The 16,060-nt window shown below is 45.9% G+C and overlaps 1 protein-coding gene across 1 annotated transcript in view; it reads right to left on the bottom strand.

The window, feature by feature from the left end:
- Positions 1–7,113: 7,113 nt before the first annotated feature.
- The window catches only part of wu:fc38h03 (acetylcholinesterase collagenic tail peptide), a 38,969-nt gene continuing 30,022 nt past the window's right edge, over positions 7,114–16,060 (bottom strand). The window contains exons 16-18 of the mRNA XM_055157427.1: positions 15,026–15,155; positions 12,206–12,308; positions 7,114–7,966 (exon numbers count right to left, since the gene is read on the bottom strand). Of these exons, the coding sequence (XP_055013402.1) occupies positions 7,897–7,966; positions 12,206–12,308; positions 15,026–15,155 (303 nt within the window). The 3' untranslated portion in view covers positions 7,114–7,896. The remainder of the gene's footprint in view (positions 7,967–12,205; positions 12,309–15,025; positions 15,156–16,060) is intronic.

Genomic DNA, 16,060 nt, shown 5'->3' with positions numbered 1-16,060 from the left:
GACACGAACTGACACAAACTGCAGGACACGACTGACACGACGACAAAGTGCAGGACACGACCGACAAACTGCAGGACACGACCGACAAACTGCAGGACACGACTGACAACGACGACCAAACTGACAGGACACGACTGACACGACCGACAAACTCGACAAACGGACACGACCGACAAACTGCAGGACACGACCGACAAACTGCAGGACACGACTGACACGACCGACAAACTGCAGGACACGACCGACAAACTGCAGGACACGACTGACAAACTGCGACACGACAGGACAAGACTGCAGGACACGACGACCGACAAACTGCAGGACACGACGACAAACTGACACGACCGACACGACACGACACAACTGCAGGACACGACTGACACGACCGACAAACTGACACGGACAAACTGACACGACGACGACACGACCGACAAACTGCAGGACACGACCGACAAACTGCAGGACACGACTGACGACACGACCGACAAACTGCAGGACACGACTGACACGACCGACAAACTGCAGGACACGACTGACACGACGACGAAAACTGCAGGAGGACACGACTGACACGACCGACAACTGCAGGACACGACGACTGACACGACGACACGACCGACAAACTGCAGGACACGACTGACACGACCGACAAACTGCAGGACACGACTGACACGACGACAAACTGCAGGACACGACTGACACGACCGACAAACTGCAGGACACGACTGACACGACCGACAAACTGCAGGACACGACCGACAAACTGCAGGACACGACTGACACGACTGACAAACTGCAGGACACGACCGACAAACTGACACGGACAAACTGCAGGACACACGACTGACACGACCGACGACACGAGACTGCAGGACACGACCGACAAACTGACACGACCGACAAACAGGACACGACGACAAACTGACAGGACACGACCGACAAACTGACAGGACACGACTGACACGACGACAAACTGCAGGACACGACTGACACGACCGACAAACTGCAGGACACGACCGACAAACTGCAGGACACGACTGACACGACCGACAAACTGCAGGACACGACTGACAAACTGCAGGACACGACCGAAAAACTGGCAGGACACGATTGACACGACCGACAAACTGCAGGACACGACTGACAAACTGCAGGAAACGACTGACACGACCGACAAACTGCAGGACACGACTGACACGACCGACAAAGTGCAGGACACGACCGACAAACTGCAGGACACGACTGACACGACCGACAAACTGCAGGACACGACTGACGACAAACTGCAGGACACGACCGAAAAACTGCAGGACACGATTGACACGATCGACAAACTGCAGGACACGACTGACACGACCGACAAACTGCAGGACACGGACTGACACGACCGACAAACTGCAGGACACGACACGACGACAAACTGCAGGACACGACTGACACGACCGACAAACTGCAGGACACGACTGACAAACTGCAGGACACGACTGACACGACCGACAAAAAGACTGACAGGACACGACACGACAAACTGACAGGACACGACCGACAAACTGCAGGACACGACTGACACGACCGACAAACTGCGGACACGACGACAAACTGCAGACACGACTGACACGACCGACAACGACCGACAAACTGCAGGACACGACCGACAAACTGCAGGACACGACGACAAACTGCAGGACACGACCGACAAACTGCAGACACGACTGACACGACGACAAACTGCAGGACACGACTGACACGACCGACAAACTGCAGGACACGACTGACACGACCGACAAAGTGCAGGACACGACCGACAAACTGCAGGACACGACTGACACGACCGACAAACTGCAGGACACGACTGACAAACTGCAGGACACGACTGACAAACACGACAAACTGACGACAAACTGCAGGACACGACTGACACGACCGACAAACTGCAGGACACGACTGACACGACCGACAAACTGCAGGACACGACCGACAAACTGCAGGACACGACCGACAAACTGCAGGACACGACTGACACGACTGACAAACTGCAGGACACGACTGACACGACTGACAAACTGCAGGACACGACTGACACGACGACAAAACGACAAACGACAAACGACAAACTGCAGGACACGACACGACGACAAACTGCAGGACACACCGACAAACGACACGACCGACAAACTGCAGGACACGACGACTGACACGACCGACAAACTGCAGGACACGACGACTGACACGACCGACAAACTGCAGGACACAGGACACGACTGACACGACCGACAAAGTGCAGGACACGACCGACAAACTGCAGGACACGACCGACAAACTGCAGGACACGACCGACAAACTGCAGGACACGACTGACAACGACACGACACGGACCGACAAAACTGCAGGACACGACTGACACACGACCGACAAACTGCAGGACGACACGACGACAAACTGCAGACAGACACGACTGACACGACACGACAAACTGCAGGACACGACTGACACACGACAAACTGCAGGACACGACTGACACGACCGACAAAAGTGCAGGACACGACCGACAAACTGACAGACACACGACCGACAAACTGCAGGACACGACGACAAACTGCAGGACACGACTGACACGACGACGAAAACTGCAGGACGACACAACTGACACGACGACAAACTGCAGGACACGACTGACACGACCGACAAACTGCAGGACACGACTGACAAACTGCAGGACACGACTGACACGACCGACAAAGTGCAGGACACGACCGACAAAGTGCAGGACACGACCGACAAACTGCAGGACACGACTGACAAACTGCAGGACACGACTGACACGACCGACAAACTGCAGGACACGACTGACACGACCGACAAACTGCAGGACACGACTGACACGACCGACAAACTGCAGGACACGACCGACAAACTGCAGGACACGACTGACACGACTGACACGACCGACAAAGTGCAGGACACGACTGACAAACGACGACGACAAACTGCAGGACACGACGACAAACTGCAGGACACGACCGACACGACCGACAAACTGACAGGACCGACAAACAGGACACGACTGACACGACCGACAAAGTGCAGGACACGACCGACAAACTGCAGGACACGACTGACACGACCGACACGACCGACAAACTGCAGGACACGACTGACAAACTGCAGGACACACGACTGACACGACCGACAAAAGCAGGACACGACTGACACGACCGACAAAGTGCAGGACACGACCGACAAACTGCAGGACACGACTGACAAACTGCAGGACACGACTGACACGACCGACAAACTGCAGGACACGACTGACACGACCGACAAACTGCAGGACACGACTGACACGACCGACAAACTGCAGGACACGACCGACAAACTGCAGGACACGACTGACACGACCGACAAACTGCAGGACACGACTGAAAAACTGCAGGACACGACTGACACGACCGACAAACTGCAGGACACGACTGACACGACCGACAAACTGCAGGACACGACCGACAAACTGCAGGACACGACTGACACGACCGACAAACTGCAGGACACGACTGACACGACTGACAAAACTGCAGGACACGACTGACACGACCGACAAACTGCAGGACACGACTGACACGACCGACAAACTGCAGGACACGACTGACACGACCGACACACGACCGACAAAGTGCAGGACACGACCGACAAACTGCAGGACACGACTGACACGACTGACAAACTGCAGGACACGACTGACACGAACGACAAAGTGCAGGACACGACTGACACGACCGACAAACTGCAGGACACGACTGACACGACTGACAAAGTGCAGGACGAGACCGACAAAGTGCAGGACACGACCGACAAAGTGCAGGACACGACTGACACGACCGATAGACTGCAGGACACGACTGACAAAATGCAGGACACGACCGAAAAACTGCAGGACACGATTGACACGACCGACAAACTGCAGGACACAACCGACAAACTGCAGGACACGACTGACACGACTGACAAAATGCAGGACACGACCGACAAAATGGAGGACACGACCGACAAACTGCAGGACACGACTGAAACGACCGACAAACTGCAGGACACGTCCGACAAAATGCAGGACACGACCGACAAACTCAGGGACACAACTGACACGACCGACAAACTGCAGGACACGACTGACACGACCGACAAACTGCAGGACACAACTGACACGACAGACAAACTGCAGGACACGACTGACACGACCGACAAACTGCAGGACAAGAAAGACAAAATGCAGGACACGACCGACAAAATGCAGGACACGACTGACACGACTGACAAACTACAGGACACGACCGACAAAATGCAGGACACGATCGACAAACTGCAGGACACAACTGACACGACTGACAAACTACAGGACACGACGGAAAAACTGCAGGACACGTCCGACAAAATGCAGGACACGACCGACAAACTGCAGGAAACGACTGACACGACCGACAAACTGCAGGACGCGACCGACAAACTGCAGGACAAGAAAGACAAAATGCAGGACACGACTGACACGACTGACAAACTACAGGACACGATCGACAAACTGCAGGACACGACTGACACGACTGACAAACCACAGGACACGACCGACAAAATGCAGGACATGACCGAAAAACTGCAGGACACGACCGAAAAACTGCAGGACACGACCGACAAACTGCAGGAGGAGAAGAACCAAACTGAGTCAAGTCGCTCGTCTAAGAAAGACCTAGAGCAGCAGCCACAGGCGACCTCCACTACTGCTACTGCAAAAGATACTGCAACTACTACTGCAACTACTAAACATACCACTACTACTAAACCTACTACTACTACGAAACCTACTGCAACTACTATTACTACTACTGATACTACTACTAAAGCAACTACTACTACACCTACTGCAAGTACTACTGCTACAATTAAAGTTACTACTACTACACCTGCTGCAACTACTACTACTACTGATACTAATCCTACTACTTCTAAAAAACCTGCTGCAACTATTACTATTACAGCTACAAGTACACCTGCTGCTACTACTACTACTAAACCTACTACTACTACTACTACGACTAAAGCTACTGCTACGACTAGTTCAAAGTACCCGAGCCGGGCTCTTTTGGACTTCACTGAGGAACAGAAGTTGGCGGCACGAGCGAAGGCCTCAGTGGGGTTCTGCGCCGAAGACAAAGCTGGAGACGTGGGGGGAGTGACGTCTGGAGCCGGACGAGAGGAGGCCTCAGGCAGAACGACAAAGCTCCAGGACGGAGAGCACCAAACTGAGGCGAGACCCTCTACAGACGACCCACAACGCCAGCAGGAGAGAGAAGAACAGACAGGGAGGAAAAGTAGTTCTGATGATGACGACATAATGGAAGAAAGGGAGGCGGAAAGAGATGTGGAGAGATATGGTTCTGGTCCAGAGGAGGAGGAGTTGGAGGAAGTGAAGAGCAGAGATGACACTGTCCTCTACCTGCTGAAGAGCACCATTCACCTCCCTCGGGGTCAGAACCGGAATGTGAAGAAGTTGAGGAAGATGTGTGCGGCTCAGGCCCAAATCGCCTCCACGATCACTGTCCCCCTCACCAACACCAACAACTTTCTCCACCGCGACAAGGTGTTTGACCATCCACCCGGGCTCTATAAGAAGCACGAGAAGACAGACGAAGACCCCTGGATAATAGAGCAAAGACGCCAGAAGAAAGGCCGCTGTTTTGTGGTGCAGTGCTACTTCTCTGCGCCCAAAGACCCGAACTTGACCTTGGATACGATGGAGAAGATCATGATTAAGGCGACGGATGAACTGTGGGATGAGTTTAAAGACCCGCTCGACATGGAGGCGGCGATTATTCGGGCCCAGAACCCGGCCTTCAGCGTGGCTCTGAACAGAAACCTCAAGAAGTGCTACGCCACTCGTGCTCGATTTACTGAGCCCAGCGCCCGGGCCAGTTCTTCCAAATGTCCCTCTGTGCTGCAGAGGCTCGGAACCTGGATCAGCAAAAAACTAGGACTCCACAAGAGGGACAGGAGAGACCAACGAGCCCCCAGACCACACTGGACCAGGACTTAGTAAATCCTGGCCTAGTCCTGAGCTAGACCTGGTTTAGGCCAGATTTAATCCCAAATTAGATCTGGTTCAGGCCGGGTTTAGTCCCAAATTAGACCTGGTTTAGTCCGGGTTTACTGATTCATCGTGAAGAAATGCAGTTTTTTCAGGATGAATCCAAGAAAAAATTTTTAAAAATTTAAAATTAAAATTAAAAGTTGTGTACGTGCAGGTGTTTGTGTTAATGTAAGAAAAAATTAAATGTCAAAATCTAGATCTGGTTTAGGCCGGGTTTAGTCCTGGGCTAGATTAACTTATTCATAGTGAAGAAATGCAGTTTTTTTTCAAGATGAATTCAATAAAAAGATGCAAAACGAGTTGTATTGTTGTACACGTTAATGATGTTAATAGACAAAAAACAAATGGCAGTGGCTCAGTTAGTAGAGCATTCGCCCACTGATCTGAAGGTTGGCGGTTCAATTCCAGCTCTCGACATAAACATCGCACGTTGAGTGGTCAGACCCATAGACCCACAGGTTGGCTGATGTGATTCCAGCTCCCACAGATGAATGCTGCTGTTGTGTCCTTGGGCAAGACATTTAACCCGCAGTGTCTGTGTGAATGGGTGAGTGATTCCTTGTTGTCAAGTGCCTTGAAAAGCGCCGTAGAAGAATCTGACTATTTACCACAAACCAAAAAAACCCTCAAAATTCAATGCAGATAGATCCGTATAATGACATATTGTGGAACATTCCAGGCTGCCTGATTTGTGGCAAGTTGTTTGACCAAAACACAATTGAAAATATTTTAATACCACTGTTATTTTTTACTTCACGGGTCGATAATTGGACTGTTTTTTCATGTCGGCTGTCGGCCTTAAATCTCTAAAATTTAGTTTTGGTCGATCTTCTGGCCAGTTTATTTCCAGGTTTTCCAGGTTGGGGTAATAAAAGATTAAGTGTGAATGTGTCTATGGATTATTAAACCTCATGAAAACCTTTTAATGTGATAAAATGATAAATACAGTTCTTTTTGAGTCACAAACCAAACTCTTCAGCTCAACATATGACGTTTTATTTTCATACACCGTTAGACTGCATTCAGGTCGGGGTTCTGTTTGGCTAATGCTATACTGCGAAACATTCTTTTTGTTGTCGGGTTTAACATTCACTAGTCAGACATTCACGAGCACAGGACGCTAACAGGACAGTAGAAACATGCTATTAAACAGTATTGCACTTCTTATGGTCAGTGTTAAAGAGACGCTCCAATGCCCACACTGGATTTGAGCTCCAGTCGAGAAAAATCTACTTTCACTTTCACTTTCACGTCAGATTATTGCCTAAATCTGTTTATTATGTTATGTTATTATGTTATTATATTTATTAAGTGTAAGTAATGCTATTTTCATAATATTATCACATTAGTTACATTTAATAAACATTTAGACACAACAATCTGAGTTAAATTCAATCAAAAATGTACATTGTTTTTTTTTTTATTAAAATAAGATTCTATTTTGAAATGACGCTCAAAACGAGTGTGGGTACTGAAAACGCACAAAGCATCTGGGGTCAGTGTGTGATCTGTAACGATCACTCACTCACGTTTACACGTTTAGAGTCTTATTTTTTGCGACTAAAAAACAGCTTATATAATTTTAACAGTCAGGGAGTCATAACATCGAGGACAGAACAGTCTTTGGGTGTAACAGTGCGGCAGCCATGTTGCTCTGGTGTGATCCACAGCCTCCGCAGACAGAGGGGGCCGGTGTGCTCCCCGTGCCCAGCGACCAGGACTCAAACTGGGGCAGAATCAGCAGCGCGACTCCCCGCTCTGGTTCAGGTGAAATACTTGCAGCCGGTGGAGTCTATGAAGCAGGAGTCGGTGCACCGGAGCCGACCAAATGACCTGGAAACGACAAGAACAATCAAACTTGGCGGTTTGATTCCAGCTCTCGACATAAACATCACAGGTTGAGTGGTCAGATCCACTGACCCACAGGTTGAGCTGGTGTGATTCCAGCTCCCACAGATGAATGCTGTCCTTGTGACACTTAACCCAGCTTGCCCACAGTGTCTGCGTACACTGGTGTGTGAATGGGTGAGTGGTACTTTGTTGTAAAGCGCTGTGAGTTCCTTGAAGGTGGAAAAGCGCCATAGAAAAATGTGACCATTTACCAAACTTATACATGAAGAGAAAAATTACTGTCTTCAAACTAAACACTGTATTTTTTGGACTATAAGTGGCACTTTTTACCTGGTCCCCGAAGGTTTGACCAAGTTTTGACTTCACCCTCTGTGTCTGTGTGTGTGTCCAGGTTAGGGACGGGCATTCGATGAAATTTTCTTAATCGATCGTAGGAAGAATTAACGATCGATTATCGATTAATCATTAACGTTTTTATATTAAAATGATCATCATTATTATTACTATCTGCTCTACTAATCTGCATAAATAAATTCAACTTTACGACATATAAACATAATGACTCTAGAGCCACATCAGCTGTTTGACATTATAATGTGTTTAATTCAGTTTTGTTCAAATCTCACAGAAACAAAACTTAAAGCCGCATCACTAATTTGCATAAACTAAGCGAAGATAAAACTCCAGCTCTTGTGTCGCTGATGTGGTTCAACTCCCCCACAGCTCCTACGTAGAAACACCTCCTCCCGACTCCTCCTTACGCCAGAAACAGGTTTGTTTACAGCCGGTGAGCTGCACATGACTTGTAAACAACTAACTACAGTGTTGGTTAGGCAAGACGGAGAAGTGAGGAGCGGGGGGAGCGGGTGCGCGGACATTTCGTGCGCGGACGAGAAGTGAGGAGCAGGGAGAAGAGCGGAGCAGGGAGAGGAGAGGAGAGGGGAGCGGTACGCGGAGATTCAGTGCCCGGAGAAGTGAGGAGCAGGGGGAAGAGCGGATCGGGCAGCGGGGAGAGGAGCAGGAAAGGGGAGCAGAGAAGGTTGCGCGGAGATTCTGTGCGAATGAACTAACTACAACACGCAGCAGCAAGTGGACTCTTTCTTTGCATTGAAAATTACGTTTTCAGACATAGGATATCACTTTCGTGTCCTGAAAAACGTTTGTCTCGCTCTTGGAAATAAAGTATGTTTTCATAATAAGCAGAAGTTTCCTGTCCAGGAGTAATTTGGCGACCAGTGCGTCAGTCTTTAGACCCTGCGTCTGCTTCAGTCGCGCCATCGCTGGAATGAATCTTCAAGAATCACCTTAGTTTGGCTTCGCTGCTTTTCCCCTTGTCTTCTTCTTTCAGCGACCTCAAAAACGGACTTTCTTTTGCGGCGAACTGCTCCTGGATTCTTGTCGCCATTGCAACAAACGAACTGCGAGGAAGATATAGGTAAAAAAAAGCCGCTAAGAACTGTTGCGTTGGTGGAGTAAACAGCGTCTGTGCGTCTTGTGTCTGTGGACTGTGTGACAGTCGTACGTAAACCACGTACCGGCGGCGCGCAGACAAGTCAGTTACACTAGAAACGTAGGGAGTTTGATTGACAGCCTGTCAGCTCACAGATAACGAGGCAGTGTCGTTATCTATTGGCAAATGTTTAGCCCCACCACGTCCAGAGTTGATGAATTTTTTTTTTTCTTCTTTTTTGGTCATCATAATTACAAGGCTACTGCATCTATAATCTATCATTGACAATTTGAAACAAAAAAAAATCCTCCATACAACCTTTAAAATATTCACCCAATCATCACACAAGTTGGCACACACATAACCGGGGCACACTGGATGTTACAGGTTGAAACCGGTCAAGGTCACTTGAAGGTCAAAGTTACCAAGGTCAAATACGTTTTTGGTCATAACTCCGCAAAGGATCGAGCTTGAGCAACGGGAGTGTCTCAAAATCTCACAAAAATGATGATCTATTTATAATTCTATGCATTTGTATAGTCAAATAGTAATAGTTTTTGATAGGGCTGGGTATCATTGAGAAGTTGCCGATGCAATTCATACCTCGATACACAGGCTACGATACGATACATATCTCGATACAGTGCACTGTCGATTCGATACGATATATTTCAAATTGATTTGATACGATTCACTAAAAAATAAAGACTTATTTATGACTGATAATAAAAGTCTTTGTTAAAACACTTCTTCTGCAAAGTGAATATGAAACATTTTAATCGTCAAAACAGTGAAAATGTCAAATGCGTCGCATAAACGAGTTTCCTTCAACTAAAAAAGCAACAAAACTGTAGCTGGAACAAAATAAATAAACTAAGTAAAATATACCAAAAAAAATACTCTTGGCAATATATCGATACAGCAGCCCACGATATCGATACTGTATCATCACATGAAACGATTCAATATATCGATATTTTGATATTTTTGCACACCTCTAGTTTTTGACATAATCACTAATTCTAACAGTTCCTTTCTCTTTCAGTTTATGTAGTTAAAATTCTAATTGGAACAAAAATTATTTCCATTTTTTGTTTTTCTGGTGACACACAACACACTGATCTACAGTCACACAACTAACACATACAGAACACAGACATTCTCATGTGTGACCAATATCACACAAATGTTCATGGGTCTGTACACATACACACATTACATTGTGGATATAATGATCATGTGAAATGGACTGGGCTCCTCATAAACTGCTTCTGTGGTGATGAACTGACCCACCAACGCCTCATGGGGACCAGGTTGATATCTCTGATTGAGCTTGTTTGGACTATAAGTGGCACTTTCTTTCATGGTTCAGTGTTTCCTGTGACTTATTCTCAGGTGTGACTTCTATATTAAACTGCTTGAGTGAAGTGTGGAGAGGCTCTAGTCTTGTGTGTCAGCAGTGTCAGCAGTCACCTCCAGTCTCTCTCTCTAAAACCTTCAAATCAGGCAAGAAATCTCGGGGTAATAATGGACTCAGACTTGAACTTTAAAAGCCACATCAAATCAATAACATCCGCAGCCTTTCACCATCTAAAAAACATCACAAAAATCAAAGGTTTACTGTCTAAATCAGACTTGGAGAAACTTATCCATGTGTTTGTCTCCAGTAGGTTAGATACTGTAATGTTCTGCTCACTGGTCTCTCCAAACGAGCTGTGAGACGCTGCAGAACATCCAGAACATCCAGAACATCCAGAACGCTGCAGCTCAGGTCCTGACTCGAACTAGGAAGTACGAGCACATAAGTCCTGTGCTCAGGTCTCTGCACTGGCTCCTGTGCCTCAGAGACTTTAAAGCAGCTCTGTTTGTACAAGTCTCTCCACCATCGAGCACCAAAGTCTATCTGTGACATGTTAGTGTCATATGAACATCTCACACTCTGAGGAGCTCAGGGACCAACTCCTGCTGATGCCCAGAGTCACGACTAAACAAGGGGAGTCAGAGTTTCAGGTTCATGCAGCTAAAACCTGGAACAGTCTGAACATGTGAGACAGACTCTTCTGTGACGCTGTTTAAATCCAGGCTCAAAACATTTCTGTTTAACTGTGCAAATAACTGAAAGGTTTTCATTCCGCACTCTTCTCTCCAATTTATGTCTCTCTTTTTTAATTTTAATCTTCATGATTATTTGTGTTTGGATTTGTTTTTGTTGTGATTCTGGTGTATTTCTTATTCTGTAAAGCACTTTGAATTACTTTGTGTACGAATTGTGCTGTACAAATAAACATGCCTTGCCTTGTGTGTGAGTATCTGCTGCTCCTGTTCCTCCTGTACCACTGTCACTTGGCTCTACTGCGCATGTCTCCTGCAGAAAGAGCCTCTGTCCTGTCTGTATCATGTCAGTCGATCGCACCGTTACTTCTGCACCACTGAACAATTTAACATTTAAACTAATTTATAAAGACAAAGACTGAGAAGACTGAACACTAATGCCCCCAGAAACAAAATCAGATTTTGCAGATTACAAACTGCAAGTCGTGAAATCTGCAGCTGAAAACTGTAATTATAACGTAATAGAGCCCGACCAATATGGATTTTTTTTTGACATGATACCAGGGTTTCTTACCGGCCCAGATCGGCAACATTTAGACCAATAGCTGATATGTCTCCAAATGCTCATATCGACTATCGGCCTAAATCTCGGGCCCTAGTATGCACCACTACTTTGTACTTCGACTTGAGTAATAATATTATTTTGTATTATTATTTACCCGGGCAGGTAGGACTTGCAGGTCTGGTATCCGAAGTCCTTCCCGTCGCACTCCTCCATGCCCTCGTGCCTGTACCCGTCTCCACAGTACGCCCATTTACAGTCTGCAGAGAGAAAGAGAGAGGGAGGGAGGTGTGGAGGAAAGGGTAAAGGATGGAGAGAAGGAGAGGTGCAGATTAGTGATGGCTCTGGCACAGCGGGAGCCAACGCAGCAGTTTGTGTTTAATGGAATTACACAGTGTCAGAGGGAGGGGCCTGGAGGAGAGAGAGGCAGCCCAGACTACATTACTCTAATTTATACTTTACAGGAATTTGCTTTTGTTCCACTAATGACCGACTGGAAGAAAAAGAACCATTAGAGCTGCAAAGTTACGTTTTGGGCTGAGAGTGGGTCATCTGTGAGAGTCTTTCTTCCCTGCGTCACTTTTCGACCTGTGCTCTGAGATGCTGCAGGTTTTTTTTGTTTTTTTTTGTTTTTTTACACCAAATGTGGCAAAAGATCTTCCAGAAGAAATCCTGATACTTGAAACAACAGAGCGGAGAGACAGTGAGGCTTAGAAGAGGCTTTCCTGTCTATAAAGTTCTCCTGGCGCCCCCTGCTGGCTGCTGTGATGCTGCAGGACACGGAAAAGGGACACAGATCTGCCGACTTTCCCTGATCTCCTTTAAAGAGGCTCTGCTTGTACAAGTCTCTCCACGGCCGAGCACCAAAGTCCATGTCTGACTAGGGACGGGGATGATTAGTCGACTCTTCTCTCTAATTTATGTAATTAATGTCTGTCTCTCTTTTTTTAATTTTGTGATGATTATTTATGTTGTCATTTGTTTTTATTGTGATTTTAATGTATTTCTTATTCCGTAAAACACTTTGAATGAATTACTTTGTGTACGAATTTGTGCTGTACAAATAAACTTGCTTTGCCTAATCGATAATTGATGGTTAAGCAGTTCGTCGATCACTTACATTCAGTTTGTTGATTAAAAATGTAGGTGTCTGTGTGTAGTGTGGGGAGACAACGCAGCGTCCGACACAAACACTGGAGTGAGTCGGTGAGTGTGTTTACAGCACATCAGTGTCAGGATGAGCTGGTTTTTGAGTAGGGCTGGGCGATATGGATCAAAAAATATATCTCGATATATTTTGCTATATCTCGATATACGATATATATCTCGATATGTTAACCAACTAAAAATTAAAACTGCAAAAACAAATATGCCAAATTCCATAAGGTCTTTTTTTTTTTAATTGAAGTGTAAGAGGTCGACAGTTTATATAGGAACATTTAAGATTACAAAAAACCCTAATTACATAAATAATAATTTAACTGTAAAATAAAAGAAATAAAACATATTTCCTTCTTTTCATTCATAAATAAAACAACTCAACACAAGTTCATCTTTGCATTAACTCTGTTATCCAGACCAGAACCATGAGCTCCTTTAGCAGAAGAAATTCAGGATGTTCTTTATTTTAACAGATCCATGTTCCTCACCAGCGTCAGGATCTGAGGTTTAATCCCACAATCCACTGCAGATCAAACCCAACGTTTCCAAACACTATTGTACAAGTGACACTGCAGCAGATTATTAATTTAAATATTCTGCATAAATAAACTTTACATTACTAAACTTTACAATATATAAAGCATAACGACTCTAGAGCCACATCAGCCCGTTTGAGATAATAATGTGTTTAATACAGTTTTGCGCAGGTGTGTTTACATTTTACAGAAACGAAACTTAAGCACATGGCTCATTTGCATAAACAGCAAACTTCTCATGCAGCTCAGCTTGTTTAACTTCTTTCGGGCTAAAAGACGCGACTCAGTCGAACATGAGGATGTGCTGCTGATGGTTTTGTCTGTAAATGGTGGAAAAGGTTCGTGGTGCTTGAAGCTTTTCACTGGCACCAACTTTCGGCTTTCGGTGGTAGTGAGGAGTGAAGGAGACACGAGCGAACAACATCAGGGAGGTGGAGGCGCGCGGAGGCGACGAGAGAGAAGGTAAACAAGCGAAGCGGCGAAATCTAAATTGAATATAAGCATTATATCGATATATACGATATGTCAGAATTCATATCGAGTTTAAAAACTATCTCGATATATTTAAAATATCGATATATCGCCCACCCCTACTTTTGAGTATCCAGGTTTTGTCATGGTGCATGTAAACGCAGTGTCCAGGTTACTGCAACATAAAGCTGAGTCAGATGCGTCCGAAAGACAAACACTTTTCTGTCTTTTCATCACAGCAGGAGCAAAAATAAATAAAGTGACCAACATAAATAAAGTGGGCAAACGCAAATGAACAATGTGGTTTTAAGTTTCATTTCAATAAAACGTAAACAAATGTGTCAAAGCTGCATTAAACAGTGGAGCATGAAAGTGTTCTGGATCTGCTAGACGGTAAATGACCTGATGAAAGTATTGAGAAAGGCATAGTTTATTGCGAATTGTGCAGAGACGAGGAAACAACTTAAAGTTAAAAAAAAGTTAAAGTACAAGAGGAAACAACTTAAAGTAAAATGGCACTTTAACTTTAGTCTCTTCAGTTTTGGACAGGGACTTTACCTTTGTCGACTATTTTGAAATGAAAAGCACGAGTTTAAAAATGTCTGTGAGATGAAGTCGTCCACTAAAAGTCATAAATGTTGCTTTTGGGGCAAACATTGTTTTGCGATTAACTGAGATGAATTCATTACAAAGCCTGTAATTAATTCCATTTTTTTTTTTTATCAAGTCCCACCCCTAAAAATTAAAAAATAATAATAATAATCTTCCCCTCAGTCTGGACCTTTGGTGTAAAAACCAGAGAGACTCACTGAGGCAGGCGTCGTTGACCTGCTGGTTTCCGTCGTCACACTCCTCCCCGTGCTGAGGCTGCACCTTCCCGTCCCCACAGGCCCCCACACGCTCGGGGCTCTTCTCCGTCGACTGGAAGGACTGGAACGGCTGCACACACACACAGAGAACACACACATAACACACACATATAACACACACAAGTCCACTACTGTTAAACTATCATCAAACGAGGGCAGTGCGTAACTTTTTAAAGCAATTTTCAGAGTTCGTTTTTATCAGGATGCTTTGACTCCTACTTTAGTTTTATGTCTGTCCTTTGAAAATACCAGATTTGTGTAACTATCCAGAGGTGAAAAGTCAGCTGCAAAGTTAAAGCCATAATCTGGAACATTCTCCATGAAGATACTGTATTTTCTGCACTATGGGGGCTCTGGATTATAAGGCGCTCTGTCATTAAATGGTCTATTTTTTTTACTTTTTTCACATATAAACTGCACCGGACTATAAGGAGCATTAAACTAAACACAATAGTTCGATAAGTCAGTCAAACTTCATTTAACGTGTTCACAATAACTCTCAACTTTGTTCAATTGTAATGTGTAAATAAATCCTGTCTGAGACGCTAAATTGTTCTCGTATTCACAATAAATCATAATAGTTGAAACAGTTGGGTGATTCCGGCGTCCACACGTCCACATCCCTCTCGTCATGATCCGAGTCAGTGGGGTTCCTGTTCCCTGGAGTTCAGTTCAGTGATGATTCTGGTCTTGGTGAAAGCTCGGACCACAGTTGATACTGATCCTTCGCCCGGGCGTCCACGATCAGTCGGCAGATCGTGGCGTAAGTGGCTCGGCGATGTCTCTGTTACGGAAGCCGAGAGGGCTCACAACAAACGCAAACGCTGCAACAAATACAAATGCGACAAGACAACAAAAAGCCACAACACACCAAAAAAGCCACAACGGAAGTGACCGCGGGACTCTGTTTTCCGACGGACCGATCAAGCGGCAAGTGAAGCAGAAGAACAACAACGTGAAAAGTAAAGGAACAGA

Source organism: Boleophthalmus pectinirostris, unplaced genomic scaffold (genome assembly GCF_026225935.1).
Source record: "Boleophthalmus pectinirostris isolate CB_2022bp ecotype Guang Dong unplaced genomic scaffold, ASM2622593v1 HiC_scaffold_21, whole genome shotgun sequence".
Lineage (NCBI taxonomy): Eukaryota > Metazoa > Chordata > Actinopteri > Gobiiformes > Gobiidae > Boleophthalmus > Boleophthalmus pectinirostris.
Note: the sequence above shows the minus strand (reverse complement) of the source record. Positions and strands in the feature narration are given on the sequence as shown.